The sequence below is a fragment of the Ursus maritimus genome, unplaced genomic scaffold (assembly GCF_017311325.1).
Source record: "Ursus maritimus isolate PB19 unplaced genomic scaffold, ASM1731132v1 scaffold_16, whole genome shotgun sequence".
Lineage (NCBI taxonomy): Eukaryota > Metazoa > Chordata > Mammalia > Carnivora > Ursidae > Ursus > Ursus maritimus.
Window position 1 is genome coordinate 54,935,828 of NW_024424008.1, and position 22,755 is coordinate 54,958,582.

The 22,755-nt window shown below is 44.7% G+C and overlaps 1 protein-coding gene across 2 annotated transcripts in view; it reads right to left on the reverse strand.

Moving 5' to 3' along the window:
• The window catches only part of DIXDC1 (DIX domain containing 1), a 60,643-nt gene that overhangs the window by 4,254 nt on the left and 33,634 nt on the right, over nt 1-22,755 (reverse strand). For both annotated transcript variants that reach the window (XM_040631220.1, XM_008690081.2), the window contains 14 exons: nt 20,713-20,825; nt 19,083-19,231; nt 16,034-16,123; nt 14,840-14,893; nt 13,276-13,326; nt 10,879-10,983; nt 10,391-10,444; nt 9,832-9,924; nt 9,682-9,753; nt 8,810-8,899; nt 8,304-8,465; nt 7,744-7,810; nt 1,563-1,668; nt 487-595 (listed from right to left, as the gene is read on the reverse strand). In XM_040631220.1, the coding sequence (XP_040487154.1) occupies nt 487-595; nt 1,563-1,668; nt 7,744-7,810; nt 8,304-8,465; nt 8,810-8,899; nt 9,682-9,753; nt 9,832-9,924; nt 10,391-10,444; nt 10,879-10,983; nt 13,276-13,326; nt 14,840-14,893; nt 16,034-16,123; nt 19,083-19,231; nt 20,713-20,825 (1,315 nt within the window). The remainder of the gene's footprint in view (nt 1-486; nt 596-1,562; nt 1,669-7,743; nt 7,811-8,303; nt 8,466-8,809; nt 8,900-9,681; nt 9,754-9,831; nt 9,925-10,390; nt 10,445-10,878; nt 10,984-13,275; nt 13,327-14,839; nt 14,894-16,033; nt 16,124-19,082; nt 19,232-20,712; nt 20,826-22,755) is intronic.

The following is a 22,755-nucleotide window of genomic DNA, read 5'->3' on the forward strand; positions in this document are numbered from 1 at the left end:
CCAGGGGAGTGGGAGAGGGAGAAACAGCTTCCCGCTGAGCAGGGAGCCTGATGTGGGACTTGATCCCATGACTCTGGGATCATGACCTGAGCTGAAGGCAGACGCTTAACGGCTGAGCCACCCAGGCAGCCCCAGAAACGTTTCTAAGATTTGGCTACAGATAGAGAAGGGACCCCTAACCCAAGCTTTCGTTCAAGCTTAGGTCCCTTTATTTTCACTAACGAAACTTTCTCCTTTTTAAAATAAAGAATGCTGTCCCAGTTTGGTCAAGGTGATTAAGTCCTTGAACTGAAGAAGCTGTCAACTCCTTGTGCAATTCCCTGACCACCTCGGTCTAAAGTAATCCGACTGGCCTGAGGCTCTGGGAAACTCCTCTGACCTGGTTAGGGAACTTGGGTACTTCGGGTACCAGTCCGTGGGGAGGAGGCTGGCTCTGGGGTTCAGGAATCACCAGTAATACCACCCAGACTCCCGGGGATTCCGTACCTCCTCTTTGACAGTGCCAAACTCAGGATCCAGCGCTTTGAAGTGGTACCGGTGATTTCCCTCCCGGTCAATAGCTGCTTTAAAATCCCTTAGTGTCACCTCCCCCAACCTGCAACAAAAGGCAAGAGCACTGAAACAGACTGTTTATCAAGACGTTGGAAAGATGAGATGTCAGCTTTAAACCCAGGCCCCTGCCAAAGACTCTCCAGGAAGAAATGGCATGGCCTTGTTAGGTCCCTGCCCCTGACAACTCAGACAATTCTACAACAGCACAGGCTAGGGAGCCACCACGAGGGAAGGAGAGCAGCATTACAGATGGTATGATCTGAGAATGTAAAATAGATTTTTTGTTTCAGCAGCAGCCAGAGTACTTTTCTCTGTTTTACTCTGGAAATAAGACATCATCAGGTCTCTGAAATCTAATTTGTTGAACTATCAATGTCTAAGTTCTCTTGATTTCCTTCTTTGTAACAATATTCCATTTCTCTAGGCTGGTAGAGTTAAATCAGACATCACCGTCTTCATCCTTCCAGCTTCGGAAAGCTCCCCTTTAGCCAAGACCAACTAAGAGGACTCTCCAGGAGAGGGACAACCTATTACCTCTCTCAGTGGTTGGTTCCAGAGTTTACAAAGTCCTTCTTTCAAACAAGGGAATGTAAATGAATGTTTGAAGGTTCTTAACACAAATTCTCAATGGCTTGGATGCAATCATCAAGTAGGACCAAGATCAATGATAATAGCCCTGGAGAGCCAGGCTGCAATCCATGGCTATCAATGCGAGCTGTTTTGAGCCCTTTAAAAAAACCATTTTTCCTACCTTGGAACACAGCTGTGTATCAGCACTGCAAGCACTGTTACTGTGTCTGTACCTCGCAGCAGATCATGACTTGTCCCTTGTAATGCCACTGGTTAGTGATGACCCTAAACCTAGGATCCCGATCTCTATTCCTACTACACCGTACTGTTTCTCAAACACCTTTTAGCTTGTTCAGTGGGCAGTAACTCATGATTCTGTGTCCCGTCATTACTTCGTACTTTTATAAAGTAAAAGAGAAATCACGATCCCAGAATCTCACCTCTTTGGTATATTGACCATGAAGGGTGTAAGTGACCGGTCGGTGAAATAGAGCACTTTCGTGCAGGCGCTGCTGACAGCTGGAGAGCTCTGTGAGTGAGACAACTCTGCAATCAGAGAGAGACTCTGTGGTCAGAACTTCACTTGCTCCCAACCACCCCTCATTTCCAGTTACTCAAAGTGCCCTGGAGAATAAAGCTGCCTGGGGTCACAGCACAGCTTTCACACCATTGCCAAACACCAACCACGTCCACAGGGTGTGATCCACATAAGTCACGCTAGGGCCACGAAGCCAGGAGGTGCTTCGGACATGGACGCTCTCATGAGGCCACCATTTCTCATCCATTCCAGGTACTTCTACGAGGGAATAATGAGTGTCCTGACAGGCATTGTTGCTCAGAGTCAAGAGAGGTCAAAGAAGCCAGGCAAGATTTCAACTAAGGAAGAATGGACACAAAGCAGGAGCTGCAGACGCTGCCAACATTTAGACAGTTGTAGAGAATGCTCATGCAATTCATGAAAAGAGAAATGAGCAGGAACAAGAACCACAGAGCAAAGCAACCTTAGAAACTCAGATTCCAAGGGACTTCATGCTTCCACTGTAGAAGGTACAAGACCTACTTTATTCCTTAGCTACACAGGATCTGTATGTGTTGGTCCCCTGGTTTGTTTTTTTAATTTTTAATTTTTTTATTTTTAAAGATTTTATTTATTCATCTGACACAGAGAGAGAGACAGCACACAAGCAGGGGGAGCGGCAGGCAGAGGCAGAGAGAGAAGCAGACTCCCCGCTGAGTAGGGAGCCCAATGCAGGACTAGATCCCAGGGCCCGGGGATCACGACCTGGGCCAAAGGCAGACGCTTAACCAACTGAGCCACCCAGGCATTCCTGTTTGTTTGGTTTTTTTTAAAGATTTATTTATTCCAGAGAGAGAGACAAAGAGAGAGTGGGGGGAGGAGCAGAGGGAGAGGGAGAAAGAGAATTCCAAGTAGACTCCCCACTAAGCATGGAGCCTGACACGGGGCTCAATCCCAGGACCCTGAGATCATGGCTCGAGCTGAAATCCAGACTCAGCTGCTTAACCAACTGAGCCACCCAGGTGCCCCAGTCCCATGGTTTTTAACTGAAATTCCTTGGTCTACATCTTGTCTCTACCCTTTTTACAGGTACTTATTGAAAATTTTAATTAATGAGTACTTATGATTATGCCTTTAATAAGAGAAAAGACTAATGAGAAACTTTTATCACAAGACCAAAAACCAATAATTATTGTATCTTATAATCTAATCAATATAATTGTTATAATATTAAAATCTTTCCCGCCATCCCACCTTCATATATTTTCTTAACTTTTACTAGGTATTTCAACGTCCTTGTCATATGAGTCTACTCTTGGGTAGATACTGATTGACTCTTAACAGTATTTTTCTTGCTTTTGGATATGTTATAATTTCTTTTTCTTCTGAATGTCAGACGTCATGTGTATGACAGTAGAGAGTGACTTACAAAATGCTTATGCTTAGAAATGGGCACACTGCTTGTTCTGCCAGGCCATTATCCTAGGGACGGTTAATCTAGACTGGAATTGAGCTGGGATTGGGAGTTTTGTTAAGGTTACCTTGGTGTGCCACCATCTTCAATTCCTCTAGAGCTATGTTAGGGGTGGCTGGTTGCCGGAGGGCTCTTCTTCAGTGTTGCTGCTCCACCTTCAGCTTTAGACTTTACTTGTGTGCCGACGCCTGAGTCACTCTCCCTACATGTGTGCCCTCCCAGAGCAGACTGGCACTGCTTCTTACACAGTGCTTGCACATCTGGCGGCCGCCAATGAGGGGAGCTTCTCTGTGATCATGAGCCAACCTCAGTCTTGAGGGTGGGGCATGCGCAGTGATCCTACTCTTCAGGGTAGGCAAGCTCTAAAGACATGAGCCCGAGACAGTATCCTACCAGTCTCCCAGGTGTAGACAGTTCTTTTTTCCTTTATCCTTCCCCCTTGCTAAAACGGGTCTTCACATCTGCCTGGGACAGCGAGGGAGAGGAAAACAGGTTTGCCGCCCTTCCCTACTGGCTTACGGCTTTTGTTCCTTAAGGAAGAATTCTTCACGCTTTTCCTGCAGTGGCGGCTGCTGCCTATCTCTGGGCCTCCACCACCAAAAAAGGTTTTCTCTGGACTCTGTTCCCACAACCAGTATTTTTCATAAGTACCCAGTGGAGGTCCGTAAAGAGCCTGCAAGGGGTGCAAACTCCTCTTGGCATCTGTGGCCCCAAGCGTTCCTTATCTTCTGTGCTTAGCCTGGAGCAATTCCAACCCTAGCTGAATTCTTCCCTGTCTGTATGGTGGCGCCATCTTCCTCCCAGGCTCTGCCACAGGTGCACAGTGCTTGCATCCAATCTCTCCTTGGAGGCACCTGTTTGGACTCAGGCTAGTTGGTTGCCCTAGATCTCATCTCTCTCACAGGTTCAAGAAAGTTACAACTTTTTTAGATTACCCAACTTTGTCTTATTGTTAGTGTAGGAGCAAGACTCCTTTCAGCCTTCTACATCCTAGACAGAGGTTGGATATTACTTTTTTTTTAACTTACTTTTTTTTAAATGGAGGTAAATTCATATAACACAAAACTCACCGTTTTAACCTTTTAAAGTGTACAATTCAGTGGCATTTAGTATGTTTAGTGTGATGTCACTATACTATCTAGTTCTAGAACATCTCATTATCCCAGAAGGAAACCTCATAGCCATCAAGCAGTCACTCCTTCCTAATCTTGGCATCTGTCTGATGTACTCTATTTTGTGTCTCTATGGATCTGCCTATTCTGGACATTTCATACAAAAGGATTCATCCAATTTATACCTTTTGTGTCTGGCATCATTCACTTAACGTTTTCAAGGCTCATCCACGTTGTAACATATATCAGTACTTTGTTCCTTTTTATGGCTGAATAATATTCCATTGTGTGCACATGTCAGAATTTGTTTAAACATTCATTGGGTGATGAACATGTGGGCTGTTTCCACCTTTTAGCTATTGTGAATAATGCTATGTACATGTATGTACAAGTGTTGTTTGGTTTTAGTACTTGTTTTTAGATCTTTTGAGTATATACCTAGGAAAGGAATTGCTGGGTCATATAGTAATTCTATATTTAAGTTTTTGAGGAACCACCAAACTGTTTTCCACGGTAGCTGTACTATCTGACATCCCCACCAGCAATGTCTGAGAGCTCCCGTTTCTCCACATCCTCAACAACACTTACTTTCCATTCCTAGTGGACATGAAGTGGTATCTCACTGTGGTTTTGATATGCATTCCCTAATGACACTTGGTTGTAAACATCTTTTCACCTGCAGATTGGCCATTTGTTTATCTTTAAAGAAATGCCTATTCAAGTTCTTTGCCTGTTATCGGATTTCTTTGTCTTCTGTTGGATTTCTTTGTCTTCTGTTGTCAATCGTAAGAATTCTTTTTTTTTTTTCTTTTTAAGATTTTTATTTATTTATTTGACAGAGTGAGAGAGCACAAGCAGAGGGAGCAGCAGGAGAAGGAGAAGCAGGCTTCCTGTAGAGCAGGCAGCCCAATGCAGAGCTCCATCCAAGGCCCCAGGATCATGACCTAAGCCTAAGGCAGATGCTTAACTGACTAAGCCACCCCGGTGCCCCTCTACTGTATTACTTTTAATTTTCAAATAATTACTATTGTTTTCCCTTAAGAGTAAAAGGCAGGAAAAGAAGTGGATTCAGAGAGATTATTCTTTCAGTAGATTTGGCTGTGATGAAACAGAGGAAGACAGGACATAGCCAGAGGGGAATAACTGGAAGGTATTTTGAGACTATTAACATTTGCCTTGCACTTCTCATATGCCATGCACTACACCGTATTATTTGCATACAATATTTTACTTAATGCTCATAATCCCTCAAAATTATCTCCATTTCATGAACAAGGAAACTAAAATTCAGTGATATTAACACCTTGCCCATGATCACACACTCTGCTGAGAGCCAAAACTGCACCCCAGATCTATTTGATTCCATGCTCCATATTTTTCCCACTCTATTTTGTGTCCAGTTTTGGACACAAAGTTTGAACTGCCTTTCTACCTACAGGGAGATATCTAGTTGTCATTCAAAAATATAGCCCTGAAACTCAGAAAAGAACTGGGGTTAGAGATTAAAGTTTAAAAATAATCAGCACATAAGAGTAGTCAAAGCTGTGGGAGTGGAAGGGATTGCCTAAAGAAAAGATGAAAAGGCCTAGGTCTAGACCTCCCACGGATCCCAGGATACATCAACCTTTGAGGGTTCGACACAGAAGAAAAGGAGACTGTGTCGAGTTCACTGGACTGCACATCCGAGAGGGCAAGGACCACATCCATCCTGTTCGTCTCTGTATCTCCCGCGTCTAACACGGGCACTGCATACTGGATGCTCAAGAAATATTTGTTGAATGAATAATTGGTTGGCACTGAAGTTAAAGAGGAAGAACGCATACAGAAGGAGACTATTCAAGAACAGTAAGTGATTTTGAGAGGTCAATGGAAGATAAGGTTTGAAAAGTAATCACTTCGATTAAGGCCAAGAAGGTCAACAGTGATCAACAAAAAGAACACTAAGTGGATTAGCTGGGTAAAGTCGACTGGTGGCTTCAGTCATGAATGGGAAGAAAGGATGGAAAAAGATAAGTGTAGACTATTCTTCCAAGGTTTGACATGGGGGAATAAGAGGAAAAAAGTCAGTAGCTAGAAGGCTAGCGAGTTACACAAGCTTTTGTATTTTCAGAAGAGAGAACTTTTACCTCACCTGTGAATACAGAAATTAGATTAACACCTAGTTTACAAGCAGCTATGAATTTATTTGCAGTATTTGGGGTAAGTACTACAAATACACAAAAGTACTTTTCCAGGAAGGGAGGAATTTATTAGACTTTAAGGAAGAATTTCCAAATATTTAGACTTATCTGCACTGGCAGTTTATATTAACCTAAAGAAAGTACTGAAGGGGAGGACAGTAAAATAAAAACCCCTCAAGAAAACAGAAATGAGGAACACCTGGGTGGCTCAGTCAGTTGAGCATCTGCCTTTGGCTCACGTCATGATCCCAGGGTCCTGGGACTGAGCCCCACATCAGGCTTCCTGCTCAGGCTCCCTGCTTCTCCCTTTGCCTACAGCTACCCCTGCTTGTGCACGCGCGCTCTCTCTCTCTCTCTCTGACAAATAAATAAATAAAATATTTTAAAAAAGAAAAGAAAGATAAAACAAATGACTGTTTCAAAACAATGCTAGAAGAAGAAATTGAAACTATTCTGGTACTAATATAATTTGTTCCCAGTGTAAATCCCTCATTCAAAAAGAAAAGATATCTGGGGGCTTACTTATTATTTAACTACCCTACAAAAAAACATTTTACCTTTCATATTGTGCCAATATCTTAAGTGTTTACTTTGGGTTTTGTTTATTAATGTAGTTTTCAAAACTGTATATGTAACATACAAAATTGGTTACAGTCAGCTTTTTACTACTTGGTTTTTGTAGATTATAATGTACTTTTAGATTAGGCCCAGGTAAACTATAAAAGATAAGAAAATGTGAACATTACTAAAGCAAAAGGTAACATACGCGATAAAAGAGAATTTACCCGGCAGGGTAGGTTTCCAGCGTGATTGAAGGAAGAGGGAAAGGAATCTAAAGAGAGGGAACAGAGCCGGTTGAATTACTTCTTAGGTGTGGCCACTAGATGGCGCAAATCTTTGGCAGGACTCAAACTGAAAGACCTGAGCACCGGGTTTTAAGGAAAATTCCCAAAGAAATTAAACTTCTTGCCTTCAGGAAGAACTGGAAATTTTCTGTGCTATTTTGGACTGTAGGATGGTTTGTGTGTGTTTTTGTTGTTTTATATTTTGCTGTGTTCAGTGTAAATGTTTTGATATTGTATATTTTCCAAAGATTTTTAGCCTGAGTCAGCAGCACCCCGCCCATAGCTAAATGGTACCTGGGGTGATGGTGGTGATGATGACGGTATGTGTCTTCATAATCCTAGAAGTAACTCCCTTCAAGTATTGCTATAGAAACAACGTAAGAGTGAAGTACCACAAGAAAAAGTCTACTCTCAAAATGTTAGTAGCGAGAAAAATACTAAATTTCTGATCTAATATGCTAGGAGTCCTTACTGAGCAACAATGAGTACTTACTTGAATTAGGGGGCCAGGACTCCCGGTATTCACTACCTGCTTGAGTTCTGGGTGACTTGCCCCGAACCTGAGGAGCCACACAAAAATGCTTAGAGTTATGATCTGCAGGAGAATTTATCCAAGAAATTTAAATCATAAAAGTGTACTGAAATATATACTTTTCTACCACATCTTCCACAGTATATAATATCGGACCATGTATCCTAACAGTAATGATGTATGTTTATAAAAGGCTTTCGAGTTTCCAATGCATTTTCCCATATATTTCCATATCCAATGCCAAGCTCGTTCAGGGGAGGAGAGGAGAGGAATAAGCAGTAAAGAGAGACCCCATGGGGTCAAGAACCACAGTTCCTTAAGCCCTTATGCAGTTTCTAGGAGCGAGAGTTACCATGAAGGCCTTTCCTGATGAAGAGCCAACTCCACTTAGAGGAAAACCAAAGAGAAAAGCAAATGCGACCTTTGACAGGGTCTTCCTATCTTTCAGCATGGCCCTAACCTTGATACAGCGAAGCTCTTTGGGTGCTTCCCTACAAGAAACAGCACAGGAAGAGCATTACCCTTCTGTCCTGTTTCTTCTGGGTCTCCATGGCGTGCAGGCGCTCCATCAGGCTGGAGATGCCCTGCTCCAGGCTGTCGATGGTGTGGTGCTGAGGGTCATGGCCACCGAAACTGTCGCGCAGGCTGCGGAGCGCGTCGCGGACGAGCTGCAGGTCGCTGGTCTGCAGGCAGAAAGGACGTGCTGCTGAGCGGGCACAGCGCCGGTCGACTAACCACATCCCAACCGCTGGGCTGAAGACGGTACGGGAGAGAGCTCCCAGGACGGGTCTTTTATTTTCGAGGGAGGAGGTGTGAATGGCAAGAAGTTCTCCTTCACGGAAGTGGGCCTACTGTTTGCCCACTAATTATTCCGGTTGGATAGCAAGCGCTTCACATCTTAACCCACTCAACAGATGCAAGAATTAGGGAACCGGGGTACAAAAGGCCCAGGGCGCTGGCAATGGCTAGGCTACTCTTCCAGTTTTAGCTGGAAGTGGAGGTCTACACGCAAATCCTAAGAACCTACCCCTTTGTGAGTGATTGAAGCAGCTCCTTTTCCTGCCACTGGAAGGAGAAAACCATTGCTCTGAGAGTTGTGACTGTTGTAGTTGGTCACCTGTAGCAGCAAGAAGAAGTGATACTTGTTATAGGGAGAATTCCAAACCAAGGTGTCCTGTCTTATTTTTCTTATTTACACGTACCACGTCCTGACATAGTGTATCATTGTGTATTTGTTCATGTCTCTCTCAATTAGAATGTAAGCCTCATGAGTGCAAAGACTTTTCTTTCTCCTTTTGTTCACTGTTGTAACCCCAGTACTCAACACTTGGTTGACACTGTTGAGTGAAGAAAGAGCAAAATGGAAGCCTCAGCCGGGACACCCCCAACCCCACCTCAGCCTGGCCACGGGAGGGCCTGAGAATGCCACTCCAGCACCTCCTGACTTCGCTTCAGTGAGGAAAAAAATATAAGAACAATGACTAATATTTGTTAGCCTGGCTTTGTGCCAAGTGGACTGTCCATCTTCCAAATGAGTCTTTTTTTTTTTTTTCAGATGACTCTTTCTTCTTTTTTTTCCCCAATGAGTCTTATTTCTAAGGCTCAGAAGTAAAGCAAATTAAGGTCACACAATGGCAACAAGTATGAAAAGCTGGAACCTGAAACCAGATTTTCTTTGCCTGGAACCTGCACTCTTTTTTTTTTTTCCCCTAACTTTTGTTTATTCAGGTATTCTCTACACCCAGTGTGGGGCTTGAACTCAAGACCCTGAGAACAAGAGTCGCATATTGTTGCGACTGAGCCAGGCAGGAGCCCTTGGGGCCTGCACTCTTAACCCCCTCACCAAATAGCCTCTTTGACCCTGCAGATGTGGGAGGGGGACCCCAAGGTGCAGGTTACCTCGTCTGCCTCTCTTTTCATACAGTGAGCCAAAAGGACGTCTTTCTGTTCCAGCTCCCGCTCTAGGTCCACCTGCAAATAAGAGACTAAATCAGAGAAGGGTGTCTAAGGCTGGAGGGGCAGGAGGCCAGTGTGTGACTGTATTCCCACCTGCTGGTAACTGGCCTCGGAGAGCTTCCGGAGGGCTTCTTCCAGCTTGGCCTGGTACTGCTGGAGGAGGCGCTCCTTCTGCCCCAGCTCTTTCTGCAGTAGAGACAGAAGTTTCGGATGGGTGGCAAAGCCAAGTGCGCTGAACAGTTCACCGCTGGCCAGCAAGTTCCACCTGAGCAAAGGAGAGCCTCAGGGGGAAGAGCCCCTTCCTCCGGCCACACAGGAAGACATTCCACACTGCAGCGATCTGCCACAGTACCAAGGGTTCTTGGAAAAGTAAGGAGGAAGGCAACTACCATTTGTGGGAGGACCACCACATGCCACGCATGCTAGTTAGATATAAAGCTTGAGACAGGAGTTTCCAGACTGCTAGTTCTATACTCCTTCTCGTAGACGTGCTATCTATTCTTCAGGGTTACTGAATCAAAGGCACGCAGAATGTTTCCTTGCAGAAAGCAGCAATGAGAACAGGGTACTTAAGAGCTCCTTGTGCGACAGCAACAATACTGTTCGTAAAAGGTCAAATGGAAATCATTTCCAAACTGACGCGCATTCTTACTTTACATTCTCCCAAGAGCCGGTTCCGCTCATCTAGCTTCCTCTGCAGGTCCGCCTGCAAGAAGAAAAACAAAGAATTAACGGGCACAGAGATACTGTCTGCCAACCCCAGTAGGAAACCAGCTATGTAGTAACCGGAGTCGATGTTGGCTGCTAGAGTATAGAGCACAGAGAGGGCCCGGCTACGGTGCAAACACAGGCTGCCCTCCGGCTGCCCTCCATTTCTTTAGCAAGATAACCCAACGGTCGCACCACAGTTTGCGTCTGTCTCAGTGTCCCCAAAGTTGAAGGGCTCGAGGCCAGTGTGGTACGGGCTTTCAGCCACAAGCAGAGATGACTCTAATAGGAAGTGAAACTAATTGAAGACACGGAGGGTGGGCATCTCAGAAATAAGCTAAGAGAGAGCAGGATGGCAGGTCTAGCAGGACTTCATGTGCCCTACTTTGCTACCGGGGCTCCATGAGACCCGAGCTCGCTCCTTTAGCTCACATTCTGGTTGTGCAGCTCGTCTTTGTCCATGTCTGCCCTCAGCAGTTCTTGTTTGAGCTGCAGAACAGATGTGTCCTGTTGAGTCAACCTCTGCTGCAAGGCATCCTGGGGAAAAAAGCACACTCATTACTATGGTCCCAATTAATCAATCAGCAAGTTTTATCACTACAAGTTTTAAACCCCTTACCATGTATCCAGCATTAGTTCCGGCAAACTGGGAGACAAAAAGAGTATGAGGTCTTGCTATAAGGAGATGAGCAGGAATTCTGCCCCCTTCCAGGATGCTAGCAGCTAAAGGAAAGTCCTATCCATTGTCCTACCTAGCGGACTGAAACCTGACTTTTCCTCCACCTAGTACTCGCCCCTACCCTCCACTGCATTCCTGGCAGCATGACGCCAGAGAGGGAGTCAGGGATCTGATCTAGATTCAGATTACAAGTCTACCGCGTACCTTCACAACAGTGACCATGGACAATGTTCTCTCCTTCCTCCCACCCTGGCTTTCCCATCTGTATCTTGGGCATATAAATACTGAATCTAGATGAACTCTTTTTCTTTCTCCTTCTCTGCCAAAGCCCCATCTCCTAGAGGGTTGGGCCCTATTGCTGCCTCCTACCCCGTTCATACAGAATCCCCGGAATCACTCCCACTCTGCTCCCACTGCCTTCCAATGCCTAGTCCGGACCAGGATTGGGATTATATTTCCATGCTCAGAACTCTTCTTGGGGGACGCCTGGGTGGCTCAGTCAGTTAAGCGTCTGCTTTCAGCTCAGGTCATGATCTCAGGGTCCTGGAATCAAGTCCCACACTGGGCTCCTTGCTCAGCAGGGAGCCTGCTTCTCCCTCTGCCTCCTACTCCCCCTGCTTGTGCACTCTCTCTCTCTGACAAATAAATAAATAAAATATTTTTTTAAAAAAAAGAACTCTTCTTGGACTGATGGTTTCTCTTTCCAGTGTCCTCTGATCTTACCAGCTCTAGGGTCTCTTTCTCTCAGCTTTGACCCTCTTGGTTCCTACCATCCCTAAGAAATGTGGGTTGTACACACTTAAAAGGGTCAGCTGGAACACATTTCTCCAACCGTGGTGACCTCAAATGGAACTCATGGACTGCAGCTGCACTCTGCCGTGTATTCGCCCTGACTTTTCTCTCTTTACAGACTGCAAAGAAACAGTGTGGGCTCCGGAGAATGTGAGGGTCCATTCTTAAGTACGCTGTCAGCCAAAGGTCATCCAAGATGCCCTTGGCATCAGCAGTTCAGAGGACTTTTCCCAAAGTGTTAGTAAATTTGCATGGGAGAAAAGGCACTTTTGTGGTTAATAATTCCAAACTTTTTTTAGGCCAACCTTTTTATGGAAGACTTTCTCAGGTCCTTTAGTATGGTGCTATTCACTGGCACTCTTCCAGGGCCTTTCTCAACCTTATCTGAGCACAGAACACTTTGTTTTCTGAAGTATCTCAAAGAATGAAGGCTATGAAATATACTCGGACTCTGAAAAAGGCTGCTGAGCTGCCCCCCAGTCTAGCCCATGAATGGGAGTGTGGGGAAGAGGGGAACAGCAGCAGCTTAAGAACATCCTTTCACACTTCTAGGTGTTTATTCAACAGACACATTCCCACTTGGGTGAAACAACATATATTCAAGGCCGTTAGCTACCATCACTGTTTGTATTAGCAAAAGACTGGAAATAACCTAAAAGTCCACAATAGGAACTGATTACATTATCATATAAACATACACTGGTATACAATGCAGCCATAAGAAAAAGATCTAGAAAGGTCTCTATGAACTGAAATAGAATGATCTCCAAGATACGCTACTAAGTGGGGAAAGGGGAACGTGTCAAGCTGTATGTATAGTATATTATTATTTGGGGAAAAAATCATATACATCCATATTTTTTGATAACTGATAAGTTATCTTCGGGAAAGAGAACTAGGTGACTGGGTGGCAGGGGCTGGGGCGGGACACGGCTGGAAGACAGACTTTTCAAGGACTATCTTTTTATACCTTCTTCGCTTCAAGCCATTTAATATTATTAACTACTCAAAAACTAAGTAAATTACAATGTTTAAGAGGACATTCTTCTATAGAACTGAGGAAAACTGTAAAAAGTGATTGTTTTTACATATAAAAACTCCCAGGTGGCACAGAGGGAAGGGACAGTGCCATGAGTCGTAACCACCAGAAATAAGCCTCAGCAAAACAGGTATTTTCCTCAACAGGTCTCACTTCCCATCCACAAAGCCCTTTCTAGTATCACGCGTCCTGTTCAAGACCCTCGCAGACATATACAAGCCCACAGACCCAACTCTCCTCCTTCCACCCACGCTCAACAGTAGACAGCTTTACCGGGTAGAATTTGTTTATTTAAAAGGTTAAACTGCTTCCTTTTTACCTTTATCCCCTGCAAGTTTCTGGCTTCTTGTTTACATTTCAGCAGCTCCTTCTGCAAACCAAATATAGTTAGATCAGATGGTAGCATCTGGGTTGTTTCAGAAGCATTACCTCATTCTGTCAGTAAGAACACAAAACTCAGATAACCATTCCATGAAAAAATCATTAACCCTCTCCTGAGGCAGAAAGCAGGTCTGGTCCAGTAAACAGTAAAGGCTGTCTCACAGAGACAAGAACGAGACCCATCCCATTTTCCCTGTGCTACCCAGGCCCAAATGCAGAAGAGCCTTGCCAAGAAAGAAGATACCACACATTCGCAGACTCTCGTTCCTACATTTAGCACTCTTCACTGACAGGAAAACCTAATCATGATAATCTAAGTCTCCCTTACTGAAACACACAATCGTATCTTAATATGCCTACCCCCAGGGTCATTTGTTCAGCAAAGGGTTAGAGTACTTTGGATTCTCCAAGTAAACCAAACAAAAACACATTTAGCCCAATTATGAAATACTAATTATCCAACCCTTACAATAGATTAAATATACGTACATAATTGTCACTAGGAAAAATTTTAGGAGAGGAACACCCATACCCCAGACCCTGCTCTCTTCTTTTCCTATTGAATCACATCAAGAGTTTGGAATTAACATATCTAAAATGGGGAATTCTTAACATGGGCTCCACAGATGGACTACAAAGTAATCTATTAAAAATTCAAGTCAGTGAGTGTGTCTGCACACACTTGCGCATATTCCTGGAGAGAGCGCTAATGGCTTTAGTCATATACCTACGACTCCCGAAAAGTTAAAACCCACTGAACTGAAAGCGTTCTGGAAGAAGTCACTATAAAAGACCATACTGGACTACAGTTAACAACACTGTGTTGTGTATTTGAAAGTTGATAGGATAGTAAATGTTAAAAGTTCTCATTAAAAGAAAAAAATGTGTAACTATGTGTGCTAACTAGACTTATAATGGTGCTCATTTCATAATATACACATATATAAAATCAATATGTTGTACACCTGAAACTAATGTATTATAAATTATTAAAAAATTATTTTAAAAATAAAAGGACCATGGGGGGGCATCTTGTGGCTCCCTCAGTTAAGTGTTGCCTTTGGCCCTTCGGCAGGCTCCCTGCTCAGTGGGGAGTCTGCTTCTCCCTCTCTGCCTGCCCCTCCCCCACCTCATGCTCTCACTCAAAAACTTGTGTTCTCTTTCAAATGAATACATTTTTAAAAATTAAAAAAAAAGAAAAACAAGACCGTACTGATATTAGACCCATTTTTAATTAAAAAAGAAAAATTATGAAACATTTAAAACATAAAGAGAGGTAGAACCAATGACACAGATACCTATTACTCACCACCAAGACTGAAAAGACATTACCTTTTTGCCATATTCAGGACATGTCCCTCTCTTTCAATTAAAGACAGAAAACAGACACAGCCGAAGTCCCAAGTCTGCACCCCTCCCCCATACCCATCACTGTTCCGACGCTGGTGTGTGATATTCCCATAATTTCTTTCAAAGGGACAAAGGCCCACGTTCTGACATACCTTTAGGTCTTGATTCTCCTCCATACTCTGATCCAGACGACTTTGGATTATAATCTAAATATAAGGCACAAAGAGATGGCTATGCAGCTATGCCGTGAAATTCAGAGGTCATTCATTCAACAGAAATTAATGAGCACCTTTTCGATGCCAGCCTTGTACTGTGAATACAGAGAAGACCAGAGGGCAGTTCCTCGCCTCTGGCGGAAGGGCACACACAGGGCAGCAGGGAAGGGACTGTGGATGAAGCTCAGACATGTGTGTGTGTTCTGGGTACAGGGGGTCGGAGAAAAAGCAAAGGGATGATAAAATGAAGTTTGCCTTGGAAGTAAATTATTGTTGTTTTAAAAAGTGAATTAGAGGAGGACAGGGGGGGAATCAGGAAAACCAGCAGGAAGGCCACTAGCATACTGGATGGAGGCCTGAGTGAAGGCTGTGAGAATGGAGAGAAGTGGTTGGAAATATTTAAAAAGTGAATGGACAGAGCTGGGTGACCTGCTGGACAGAGAAGGAAGGGCCAGAAGGATTCAAGGATGATATTCAGCTTTGGGTATCTGGGTGGATGGATAGCCATCAGAACCAGAATTCGAAGGCACAAGTAGTTTTGGTGGTGGGGAGAGAAAAGCTGTTTAATTTAGGACTCAGTGACGTGAGATGCGTCTGGGACACGTAAGTGGAGATGAGCAGCAGGTGGTGACACGCGGCACACTCCGTAGAGGGAGCCGAGCTAGAAGTCAATATTTGAGAAGCAACACCTGAGTAGGTGGGAAGTGAATGACGCCTTGGAGGCAGGTAATACTGCCCTGGTGAATGGGTAAGACAGCAGAGGGCCCCGAGGGGAACTCTGAGGAGCACTGGCATTGAAGGCATCAGCAGAAAAAGAGAAGCTTCAAAGGGAACCTGAAGGTAAACTCCAGGAGGGTGGGGTCTTAGGTCTGATTGTCATCACCGTGTCTCCAGTACCTTGAAACTGTGCCCAGCATGGAGTCAGCACTCAGTAACCATGTGTTGATGAGGGAGGGAGGGAGGGAGGGAGGATGGAAGAAGGTAGTCAAAAATACATGAGGAAAACCAGGAGAGATGGAGTCAGGGAAGAGAGCATTTCAAGAAGATGAGGACAACAGAATCAACAGCTAAAAGCAAATCAAACACAGAAACCAGATTATCTGCTGTCCAGTCACAAAGGCAGGAACTCACCAGTTGTTCCTCAGGATTGACTCCCGGTTCACAGAGGGCCAAAGGCCTCTCCTGTTCATCTTCGGGTAAGGATCCGTTGAGCAGTAAGGCCTGAATAACCACAGAAACAGAAAGAAACCTGACTCCCATCAGAAGACTGAGGCCGGAGGTGACCTTGGTAAGCTTATCCTAAACTGAAATCACAACTGAGCTTCCTATCGAAATCTCCTTGGTAATTTCTGGTCCTTAGATACCTCCGACTTTTCACCTTGGGCTCTCGGGAGTTCCTTTTGTGGGGCCCATGCTTAGGACCCTTTCCTCTCTCTGGATGCACCTGAATCCTCCACTCTGAGGCTCCTTGCCCCAGTTGCTCAAACTGAATTCTACCAACTGGAAAGTGAACTAAACGCAGTAAGCATTATCCTTCCTTAGAAAAGGTTATTATAATGAATTATTTAAGTTATGTTTAGGGGCACCTGGCTGGTTCAGTCTGTAGAGCATGCAACTCTTGATCTCAGGGCCCCATGTATTCAAGCCCCATGTTAGGTGTAGAGATTACTAAAAAAAATTTTTTTTTAATCTTTAAAAAAATACATTTAGAGCCCTGACTTGGGTTTGTTGGATTTTTGTTTGTTTTAATAACTCTGAATTTTTACTCCCTAGGGCAACCTGTATAGAACAAGAAGGAAAATCTATTTACAGAGAGATGCCCTCCTTCACGTCCACTCCCCACACCAGGCTTTGCTTTCATTAGAATATGGAAGGGAGGCACATTTACCCTGGACTAAGGAAGCTCAAACCCTAGGGACCGTCACATGCGCTGATGGTCCCAAAGCCCTGATCTAATACTGAACACTTGGCCCTTGAACGATGCGGGTTTGAACTGCATGGGTCCGCTGATATGAAGATTTTTTTTTTTAACAAAATACAGTACAGTACTGCAAATATATTTTCTCCTCCTTATGATTTTAACGTTTGCTATTCTCTAGCTTACTCTAAGAGCACAGTATGTAATATATATAACAATTAAAACAGCTGTTAATCAACTGTTTATGTTATCAATAAAGGTTATGGTCAACAGTAGGCTCTTAGTAGTTAAGTTTTAGGGGAGTCAAAAGTTACACATAGGTGATCGACTCTGCAGGGGGTTGGTGTCCCCAGCCACCCCCACCCCGAGTTGTTCAAAGATCAACTGTACTCATAACCTGTAATCTTATGCTTAAAGAAGGCCCCCCAAACTGTATTCTCTAACACTCACAAAACTTGGAACCTGCTCATGCAGGTAGGTATTACGAGACCTAGCAGTTCAGTGAAAGATTGAAGAGTGCGCCCCCATTTCATATTTCAATTGTCTCAATTCAATCAAGAGTTACAGAGGTTAAATCCTGTTTCAAGAAATATAACACAAATTACATCATAAATGCTGGTATATAAAAACTGTTTAAAATCCAGCCACTGCTTGGTCTACCAAGCACTAATAATAAGATATTGGTAAATCAAATGAATTTGACTATCCCATGGAGTGTGGCAAGAGGTGTAAGACAAGTGTAAGAGGCCACAGGGAGCTAAGGGAGAGTAACATCACAGAAACACTAACTGTTAGTGGCGAAGTGCTGAGCGGGCTCTAACTGAGGCATACGATTAAGTCAGAAATCCTGGACGTGGCTTAGCACGCAACTTGCTCATCACTGAAAGAGTTCAGAAGCCCCGTGGATGCTGTGAGCCCCACTGTATTCTATAATGGAAGAATTCTCATTGTGATCATGTGGCTGTGAATTAAAACAACTCTGTCTGCAGAGAATATTAGGGTGCTGACTTTCTGCCTGTCAAATCTCTTCTTTTTCTGCCTAATCTGCCATCGGATTTCTCCCAGACTGAAAAATGCAAACCAAACCAAAAGCCAAATTGATGGATATCTATGTTCGTATAATGCAAATCATCCTGGGAAAGCCCTGGTTGGGTGTCATCCCAAAGTTAGCACACATTAATTAAACCAGTCCTTAATGGAGTTGCAGATAAGAGATCTCCAAGGCAGACATTTAAAAAATAACAAAGCCAATGGGGAAAAATCAACAACTCTCCTTGGGAATATTAGGCAGCACACATTCCTCCAGCCCTTCTCAGCTCCTGGGGCAGACATTATGCAAACTGTTTCTCCACAGCACCAATCTCCTTTTTTCTTTCAGAATGCTTTGTGTCCCCACCCTGTTGCTGGCTGGCTGGGAGCTCGCCCTCCACCGCCTGCCGGCTGCCAGAGCCACTCACAGAATGTGGGCTTTGTTTACGGATCCATAAATATTTGACAATTCAGAAGCAGTGCAGTTCCCAGCACAAACAGAAAGGAATATTCCTAGGCAATTTCAGGGTCATCAGCACACTACAAGGGCTCCCCCCAAACAGGGACAGACACACAAAGACAGAGGATGGGGGGGGGGGTCATTCAGGGTAGGAACTAAGTCAAGTGGGTCTGTTGGCCTCAGGGGGAGAGTTGCGGAGCTGGCACGAAGGTATAGAAATGACTGAAGGCTTTGTTGCTTGAGGAAAACCTCTGTTACCTGATCATTACTGCTTGGCAGCCTCTTGCAAACGCATTAGGAGGGAGCTAAATCCCTCAGCTAGACTCAAATGGAGACCAGCCGCATTACTGGCTCTTGTACTCTTCCTGCGAGAGAATTCCCGGGGACACATTCCCGATTGTGTGCAGTGCCAATCTCTGGCGAAGCCCCACAACTTCAGGTCTTCAGCTGCGGACAGGGAGAGACCCGCAGCTGCGGACAGAGAGAGACCCGCCTACAAGCAAAGAGCCAGAAAAGGGTTTGGTAGGGGTCCATAATGGCTCCCAGGCTTGCAGAAATCCCGACAGCTGTGCTGCCCACGAGAGTCCGCAGGGTCCATGTAGGAGTACTCGCACATAACGAATTTTCTGCTCTTGGAGTACTACTCAGTCTAAACTCCCCATTCCACTCTGACCTCATAGGAACCTGAATCAGTTTATTTTCAACTGATACTCGTGACTTAAAAATAATCATGGACCGGTGCACCGAGGATAAAGCACACGGGAAAGAGCTACCTGCAAGCCTGATATCATTTTCTTCGCTTCCTCCATTTCTTTTTCTAAATGTTCTTGTTGTTCCAACAGCTGTTCTTCCCATGAGGTCTCCAGAGAGGTCCCGGGGCTGCCTGGTCGCCAGTCGCGGGAAAACGGAGAGTCTGTCTCCTCTACAAAATGAAAGGAGGGAGTACAGTTCATGTTGAAGAAGACAGTTTCCAGCAGAAAGCGTTCACAGTCCCCTGCGTTCACGGGTTCAGGTCACCTGCCTTCTGAACCAGTCCGCACGGCGCAAACTGGACTCTCCACCAGGGGGCGCTGTGAGACATGAAGAACTGGCTATGAACTCACACTCTCGGTTGGGGGAAAAGGATCATCTGCAGAACCTTTAAGAAGCAACAAGATTCCGTCCTGGGGAGTCTGGGTATGGGACACATAGACCCTACTCTTAAGTCTCCGGAGCTGGCGTCCCCGAAGCTGGATTCTACTAGGTACAAAGAGAGGAGCTGCCAGTTGCAACGAAAACCAAATTCTTGTTGGTTGCTGCGGAGTTTGAAGGGGAGCCTTCGAGTTAATATTCCTTTGACCCTTCCATCATACCGAAGCCCCTTCACATAGGACCCTGTGTGCGTCACACAGGAAACAAACTAGCGAGAGCACACGTGCACACACTATTCAATCTCGCTCCCTGGTTTCGTTTTATTTTCCTACGTTTATGGTCTCTTTGCTCTGGTTTCCTTGTCTATTTTATCCCATCTAATTGTGTGCACGGCCGTTAAAAAGGCATTATGGAATACAGAAGGGTATAAACTCCCTGAGTAAGCGTCTTCATTCATAAGCCTGAATGCAGTAAGGATAATTCCTCTGGGTTGCTGTGAAGATTGAACGAGGTAACTCATGTGCAGGGCTCCGTAGTGCCTGACCCAGTGCATTCACTCAGCAAATGCTCTTCCTCCCCACGGTCCCAAGAGTTTCTGAATCAGTAATGTGACTGACTCTTTGGTGCTAATTCCAGGACTAGAGGCAAGAATTTAAGTCGTTTTTCTTCTGAGGGTTTCAGTTTCATTACAACCCTTATAGATGAATAAAACTCTATTGAAATCACATGCTTTGCTTCTTCTATGCTTCCCTGTAAGTTTACATAAGAAAAAGGAGAGCAACTGAAATAGAAGAAGTCTAAACAAAGGGAACCCTTTGCGTTCCTTTTTGTGGCCGCCACACCAAAAGCCTGATGTAGTCCTGCCCTTTATATTCTCACAGACATCTCAGCTCATACTATATATTCCTGGTTCAATTTAAGTCAAGGACGTACTGAAATTATTTCTATAACAGAGGAATAATAAAAACTGTTTACTTGAGTAAGGCTTTTGGATTGCCCCAAAGTCATTTCCTAATTCGTAGAAAGCTGGCAGAGGAATGGCCCATCTACGCTGCTGTAAGATTTTTGACAGCTACGACATCAGAAGTGACATTCTGCCAGAGGGTGACCACATTCATTGGCTCAAAGGCATCAGAGCCCCCTAGAGCTGACCCAGCATGCACAGACTATGGAGAGGGAGAAGGCCAGGGAGTTTATAGGTAGTCAGGACCCCAAACACTTCAAGATGAGGGCTGTTCCTTGAGCCAACCCAGGCACGCTGACAGATAGTACCTGTTCTGTTCTCTATTCCTTCAGAGGGAATAGTCACGAAATCTGCCTTCTCCTCCGACTGGGTTATAATGGATTCGCTCTTTGCACTGTGGATAGGACTAGGTGAAGTCAGGCTGTGATGGAAGGAAAAGGAAGAGAAACAATTATTATGAACAGTTGTTTATTGTTTTAAAGATTTATTTCTTTATTGGGGGGGGCAGAGGGAGAGGGAAAGAGAGTCTCGAGTAGACTCCGCACTTGGTGCGGAGCTCGATCTCATGACCCTGAGATCACGACCTGAGCCGAAACCAAGAGTTGGATGCTTAACCAACTGCGCCACCCAGGTGCCCCTGAACAGTTGTTTAGAAGCCAACTGTCATAATTCATCCCAGAGACATGTTCTTATTCATCTTAACTCTACTGCCTAACGTGGTCCCCAGCCCACAGCATGAACAAACATCTGTTGAATGAGCACAGGATGAACTTACCGAATGAACGAAATGAATGTTAAATAAGCGAATAACCCAGGCTTTGGAAGTCTTTTCCATGGCAAGACTGCCTCGAAGCCTGATTCACAAAGAAGAGATTCACCAGAAGGATGGGTAAGCTAGCATCTTAAAGAACTCCAAGTTTTGTTTTGTTTGTTTGCTCTTTTTTTTACTTACCACCACCACCTGCGCCACCACCATCCCTGGGCCCAGATTTAAAGACTGATATAGTGTGAGTCTTAGTAGCTTTGGGAGCTGGAAGGAAAATCTACTCCCAGACACGAGCATCAGCAGCAGAGTAACACGGCAGATCAGCTCTAGGCTGATCTCAAAAAAGGGGATAATGCTGAGGGTGAGTCACAGTGAGAAGCTGCTGAGACTGTGGACGGTGCCAGGCTGGGCAAAGGGGCAGTGATACATCAACAAGGACAGGACATGACAAGGAAAATGGGACTCCGAAGAAAAAGGGGGAAAGACCTGCTAGGGAGAGGGAAAGGTTTACTTGATTGTACCATCGAAGAGTTATTCAGATACCTGCTATATTATTTGCAAATTACTATCAGAAAGCTCTCAACAGGGGCGCCTGGGTGGCACAGCGGTTAAGCGTCTGCCTTCGGCTCAGGGCGTGATCCCGGCGTTCTGGGATCGAGCCCCACATCAGGCTCCTCCGCTATGAGCCTGCTTCTTCCTCTCCCACTCCCCCTGCTTGTGTTCCCTCTCTCGCTGGCTGTCTCTATCTCTGTCAAATAAATAAATAAAATCTTAAAAAAAAAAAAAAAAAAAAAAGAAAGCTCTCAACAGTTCTTAAGTTCTGATACAACTATTAGCCTTGAGGGAACCACTGTGATTTTCAGGGAAGATGAATGTTAAAGCTGCAGCACAACAGCAAATCTGCAAGACAAGATGAAACTGTGAGGCTGATGTTTCCATCTGACTGGGGAAAGGAACCTGAAGGGCCTTTTTTCTTTGCGCTGCACCTTGAGAACATCAGCTCTGAAACGATCTCAGGGGCTGTGGGGTCTCCAGGCCCTGCCCCCTCTCACAAATTCTTTCCAAATCCATCACCCAGACAACAGTGAAAGTGTCTAGGACTCACTGACCCACTTAATGTGCCCCTGAAGTCCCCCAGGCTAATCCTCACAGCCTCGATCAGGAGTTAACATTTTGTTTTCCTAGAAACCAGGAAAAACAAGAGCTGAGCACAAGTGGTTGTAGTCAAGAGATTTCAAAACCTCGAGAGCGGCCTGAGGACTAGTGTCTCATCCTCGTTGTCCCAAGTTTAAGGGCTTTGGTGGGAATGACCTCAACCAGTAATGCATTCTCATCCTTATTAGAACCTTAGAAAACAATTTACAGATTTTTTGATTCAAGGTAAGGAAAGTCGCTTAACCCTATCTATAGATCTATAACCTGAGCAGACAAGGGGTAGAAAGATGGCGAGGAGAGGTATTTAGAAAAGGTAATTGCCTATCCATCTTTCATCACTGAGGCAATCTGACTTCCAGGCCAACATGAACTAACTGCTGGGAAAGCATTAGTGTAAAGGCACTTTGTCATTATAAGGAGAATAGATTTA